General features: G+C 48.5%; 1 protein-coding gene across 2 annotated transcripts; it reads left to right on the forward strand.

Moving 5' to 3' along the window:
• EXOSC2 (exosome component 2) lies at nucleotides 1–4,163 on the forward strand. Of its 2 annotated transcripts, XM_021551311.3 has the most exons (9): nucleotides 1–143; nucleotides 222–323; nucleotides 483–528; nucleotides 763–852; nucleotides 964–1,029; nucleotides 1,164–1,232; nucleotides 2,079–2,255; nucleotides 2,431–2,559; nucleotides 3,363–4,163. In XM_021551311.3, the coding sequence occupies exons 1-9, from the start codon at nucleotides 19–21 to the stop codon at nucleotides 3,441–3,443; spliced, it is 885 nt and encodes a 294-aa protein (XP_021406986.1). In that variant the 5' UTR covers nucleotides 1–18; the 3' UTR covers nucleotides 3,444–4,163. The 2 variants fall into 2 exon arrangements, with proteins under 2 accessions (XP_021406986.1, XP_085450268.1); XM_085594142.1 differs by lacking the exon at nucleotides 222–323.
• The last annotated feature ends 1,819 nt before the right edge of the window (nucleotides 4,164–5,982 follow it).

Below are 5,982 nucleotides of genomic sequence, written 5' to 3' on the forward strand. Positions count from 1 at the left end.
GCGTACGGCGGGGCCAAGATGGCGGCGGTCACCATGAGGCTGCCGGCGGCCCGAGCGCCCCTGGATTCCAGCGCGCCCCGGAGCGGCGAGAAGCACCTGGTGGCACCGGGGGACACGATCACCACGGACACGGGATACATGAGGTGCGGGCAGCGGCGGAGGGGAGGCGGCGGGGCGGCGCGGCTTCGGGCTGTCCTTAGGTAGCCGCCGTCTCTCCGCAGGGGCCACGGTACTTATGTGGAGGACGACAAGCTGATCGCCTCGGTGGCCGGCGTGGTGGAGAGGGTGAACAAGCTGGTGTGTGTGAGGGCGCTGAAGGGCAGGTGAGCGCGGCGGCGAGGCCCGCTGTGAGGTGAGGGGTGTGGGGTGTGAGGTGTGGGGAGTGAGGTAAGGGGTGTGAGGTGTGGGGTGTGAGGTGTGGGGTGTGAGGTGAGGGGTGTGAGGTGTGGGGTGTGGGGTGTGACCGCCGCTCTCTGCCCCAGGTACAACGGCGAGATCGGCGACGTCGTGGTCGGCAGGATCACCGAGGTAAAGCCCCGTGTTTGTGCAGGAGGAGGAGCGTGGTCGTGGATCAGTCCGACTCTAAGCGCTTCCCGGGAGCCTAAAACACTGACACGCATCAGTGTCCGTGCACAGGGTGCTGGGAACGTGTGGATTTTTACTGGAATGAGGCTGGAAGAAGCCAGCAGAGCTTTCCCTCCTGCAGCTCAGTGCAGTTTTTGATTGTGTACCCATAAGTTTTGGTGGCTTTTTCCCCTTTAGGTTCAGCAGAAGCGATGGAAAGTGGAAATAAATTCCAGGCTGGATTCAGTCCTGTTGCTGTCGTCTATAAATTTACCTGGTGGGGAGCTGGTGAGTGTAGCTGGTTGTGTTTTGTGTGGCATCTTAAGGGCCCCCACAATGAGCTACTGATGGATATTTCCTCGTTCTGGGATACGTGTAACTTTTCTTGTGATGTTTCAGAGAAGGAAATCAGCAGAAGATGAGCTTGCAATGAGGGACTACCTGCAGGAAGGGGATCTCATCAGTGTATCCTGCTGCTCCCATTGACAGAAGAGCCAAGGGCATGGGAAGAACAGGGAGAGCTTGGCTGGGGGTGAGAGCTATGCTGGGGTGGCACTGGGCAGCCTTAGGGACTCTGTTTCCTTAAGTGGCACCGACAGGCAGAGGTCCAGTCTATATTTTCTGATGGGGCTGTATCGCTGCACACCCGGAGCCTGAAGTATGGGAAGGTGAGTTATTCCAAAGCCCTTGATCCTGGGAAAAATCTGCACCAGCTGACTTGTACAAGGCTTTTTAAAGAAAAGAGCTCTGAGTAGAGCAGGATGTTGTTATAACCCATTCCTGCAGGACAGGAAGACTCTCAGCTCTTCCACGGGACCACCAAGAAAAGTTTCCCCAAAACAGAGGAGGTGTCCTTGAGTTGCCCTTTGATCCACTGCTCTCCCCATCCACAGTTTCAGCCTGCTATTCTGTTTCCCCCCACTAGCCACTTAGGAATTCAATCCTGGGGAGAGATCTCCTCACTCCTTTCTGCTGGCTGTTGCCCCTGTGACTTGTTCCTCTCCCCAGGGCTCTATTTTAGGCTTTACACAGTTGGCATTTATCTCTGGTTTTGTGCATTGAAATAAGCCAAGGGGCCATTGGAGCGTAGGTTGCAGTTTGGGATTACCAGACCAAAGGTATTAACACTTAAAAGATGAAAGGGAAGTGTGCTTATTGCACAAAGGGTGAAGGACAGTGATTGGATTACCAGAGAAAGTGTTCTGCTAAATTGGGCCTCTGACTCCTCATTTTTCTGCAGGGATGGTTGATGTGTAGTTACAATCAAGATATTATTAACATTTGTGCTAAGCACTTAGAGTATTCTTCATCTTCAAAGGGCTGTGCAGGCAATTAGCTAATCCTCCCAGCGCTGCCAGAGGCAGGCAGGTTTTATATTCACTGTTTCACAGGAAAAGATGTTAAAACAGTGTTATTCCTAGGCCAGGAATGGAGTGAGTGTGTATCAGTGACTTGGTGTTATCTGTGGTGGTTCATGATATCTCTCACACTGAGCCTCGTGGTCTGCTCTCCAGCTTGCCCAGGGTGTGCTGGTTCAGGTCTCTCCCTCCCTTGTGAAACGCCAGAAGACTCATTTCCATGACCTGCCCTGTGGGGCATCCGTGATCCTCGGCAACAATGGCTTCATCTGGATCTACCCAACCCCGGAGCAGAAGGATGACGAGGCCGGAGGCTACACGGCCAACTTGGAGGTGAGCGTCCAGGGAACGTGAGCCTTCTTCTGCCAGTGATGGTTTTTAGTCTGACATAGTCAGAGGCACGTGAGGAACCCGAGACTTTCAGGATCTTGTGTTAGGTTCACAGCAAGGCTTTTTTACTTGCATTATTTCCCTGTGCATTCATCCCTTTTCCTCTGTCCTTCCTCAGCCAGTTCCCTTGTCTGACCGGGAGGTGATCTCACGGCTCCGAAACTGCATCATGGCTCTGGTTACTCACAAGATTATGCTCTTTGACACCAGCATCCTATATTGCTATGAAGCATCCCTTCCTCATCAGGTACAGGAACCAGTAGTGTTTATTCCACACTGAGGGGAGGGAACAGAAAGGCTGCATCAGTTGCTGCTGAAGTCAGAGTTTCCTTTCAACTTACCAAAGCACCCTGTAGTAAGCGACAGTATGAACTCTCCTCTTCTGCACAACATAAGTTGATTGCACAATTTTAAGGTTCTGCCTCTGGCAAAGACTAACTGTTCTTAAAGAGAGATCAGTTCCGTTTTTGATAGATGTTGTGTATCCCTTGCTGGGATTATGGACCCTTTAATTCCTGTGGAAACAGTTTTAAATTTGGCATTGTATGAGGGCACAGTGCATTTTATGAAGCAATGAAAAAGTAAATGTCATGTATTGTACAGAGAGCAGGCTCATGACTGTATCCACATCCTGCACTCTGGAAGACTACCTCCATTTGACCTCTGGCTGTACAGCTTTTCACTGTGATTCCTGCCAGCACAATCACGGGCAATTCTCTTCCCATAAGTAAATGAGATCTGAATTCTGCTTTAATTCTAGTGAGGTATTCTTTTGAAGTATAACTCTGCCCTTCCCAAATACAGTGTGTGTCCTTCAGGGAAGATAAGGAGGGTTAGTAGCCTCTCCTTTGATTTCCTCTGGTCTCTGTCAGAATCCTCAACTGGTAAAATTAATTATGCCTTGGACCCTCTGCCTTAGGTCTTTTTTCACCAACCCTCTAAACTCCCTTGCTGGTTGCTGTCATGTGTCAGGGACCTTTGTCTCCCCACAGAGTGCAGAAGTGTAGTTGTTGGTTCCTGGTGCTCATATTGCTTTTCTTTCCACTGCAGATCAAGGACATTCTCAAACCAGAGGTGACAGAGGAGATCGTTCTGGAAGCTCGGCAGAGGTTGCTGGATTCAGAGGGATAGGATAGGGCACATGGCCAGAAGCAGTCATTTGAAATCCCAGCATGGCAGCTTTGATTCTCAGTATTATATGTTCTTTTTCAGTGTTCTAGTCCTCAACATTCATTCCACACTTCAGAAACCACCAGAATTCCTCACTCCTAGGATATCTCCTGTGTCCTTTTAGTACAAAGTAGTGCAAAGTACAATAGCCTTTTAGTGCAACAGCCTGAAAAATTGATATCTGACCTTTATAAAGATCAGATGCAACTGGGACATGTCTCCTAATACCTGTTGCTCTGTCTAGTGCCCCAGAACTTTGTGAGAATGGCAGAGAGAAAGTGATTTGTTTTGTGATGTTTCTTTCCCCAGAAGACGATTTGAATTTTAATTTACTTGTGATACAGATCTGCCAGTCTGTTCCCTGTCTGAAAGCCCATGTTTTTAAGAATGTAGATCCAGGTACATGTGTTTAGAGAACAGGAGTATCCACAGCCTTGCTAACCACAATTTGGGTCTGGCTGTTCATGACTTGAATGTCTCAGGGGTATGAGATGAAATGTGGCTGTCTCTGTCCATATGAGCCAGGAGCTGTGGACAAGCAATGTCCTGGTTTGTGTGTATCCTGCTGGTCTTTTTTTTTATGCCTGAGAGGTGAGCTCCACTTCCAAGGAGGTACCAAATATGGTTTTGTATTAAGTATTTTACATTTCAATAAATTTTTGGAAACAAATTAGTCCTTCAGCAGTGTGTACATTGGCTTTTTTTTAGCCTAGCTTGATAGCTGTGGTTGGCTCAAGTTTCCTTGTGCTAGGACACTTGGAATGGTTACACTGTCTTATCTCTCTTTTAGTTGTTGCCCTTCACGCCAGCAGGACTTGACGTTCCTCTTCAGCCCTTACAGGGTCCTCTGTAAGGATTGCCTGGTGCTCACAGTGTTTTCCAAGCATTGCCTCCCTGCAGGATCCCTCGGAGAGGGACTGGAAGTGGTGACTGGAGGATGATGAGGAGCCCAGTATGGCACTGGTGAAGATCTTCAGGCCGGTGGTTAGAAGTGGACATGTTAAGCCAAGTGTTGGCAGGCAGTCAGTCACGTTCTCTGTGAAGAATGTGATGCTTTCCCTGGAGAATCCTCTCAGCTCCAGCTGCTCCATTACAGCTGGTTTATTATATATGTATTCTATTTGTATTGCAAATATATCCTTGCACTACAGCACTGTAATTCTTAAAAAGGATGATAAAACAACTGAACCAGTTGTCCCTGAATCCAATTGCACGTTGCAAGAAATTCCCTTTGTTGCTGTCCCTGCGGCTCGGGCTGTTTCCCTGTGGTCCCGAGCAGGCACTAGATGGCACCTTTGGATCGCGTTTGTGGCACTTCCCTTGGGCAGCAGCTCCGCCTCGCTGCCCTGCCAAACAGCAGGGCCTGGACGGCTGCCACCAGCGCTGCTGCCCAAATCCTAATGCACAATGGGGCTGAGGACAAGCAAGGACATGGCTAATCCCTTCTGCTGCTGCATAACTGCCCGTGCTGCCTCTGAGAATAGCACTGAACTTGTTGGGGGTATCACTGGAATGCTCCACACAAGACGTGGGAATTGTTATTTTTGAGTTTTAAGAGGATTTCCTAGTAAGTGTTGCAACAATCACACCCTCAAGAAGACTGAGGAACTTTGAAAACTAAGGCTTGATGGTGTCCACGAGGCTGCTGGTAGCCACATACACACCTCTATGGACAAGACTGGTTCAAAACTACTGAAAAAGCTTTAGCAGTCTGCATCTTTTACTTAGAAAAGTACTTTTTCCCCTCCCCTTACCCAATGCTGTAGTTTAGTAGCTGTTTATCTTATTACCACAGGGGGAGATTCAAGGATTTCTGATAAAAAACAACTCAAGATCTGCACTGCTTCAGCTCTCAGCTTTCTGATTCCTCCTGCTTGCTGTAGGGTTCCTGATATTATGGCATTATGATGTGTTAAATGGGGGAGGCATGTGACTTAACCAGTTCCCTTACTCCTGAATACCTGGCACTTTTGTTTTTAGACCCAAGAAGAACACCAGCTGCTGAGGTTTGGTTGTGAATCTTTCCTGATTGGAGGGAACCAAAGGTCTGTGTTTTCCCCAGTGACCATGAGGGATAATTACTGATCTCTCCACATTCAGCCAGTGCTGTGCCAATACCTAAATTCTGTAACAAGGCTTCAGCAAGGTCATTGCTGGCAGTTCCCAACCAGCACAGCTCTGCAGCAGCAGGTAAAAACAAGCCAGCAACAGCAGTGTCCCCTTAAATTCTTGAAATAGTCTGTGAGATTTTGCTGGGCAACTTCTAAGCAGGAAGGGTGAAAGGGAAGAAACTATGGCTTCTCTGGTTTAAGGAAAAAAAAAAAGTAGTTGAAAGCAGGGTGGTAAAAACCTAATAAGTGTTCATTTTTATATGGGGAACTAAAAGGCCCGTGCAGGCATTAAAACAGCTCAGACCAACCTGATTTCTTTGTTCACCAGTGTCTGACACTGTTTGTAAAGCAGCTGTAGCACCTCCTGTGCTGCCTCCTCCAGGGTTAAT

This window comes from Lonchura striata, chromosome 17 (genome assembly GCF_050655825.1).
Source record: "Lonchura striata isolate lonStrDom1 chromosome 17, ASM5065582v1, whole genome shotgun sequence".
Classification (NCBI taxonomy): domain Eukaryota; kingdom Metazoa; phylum Chordata; class Aves; order Passeriformes; family Estrildidae; genus Lonchura; species Lonchura striata.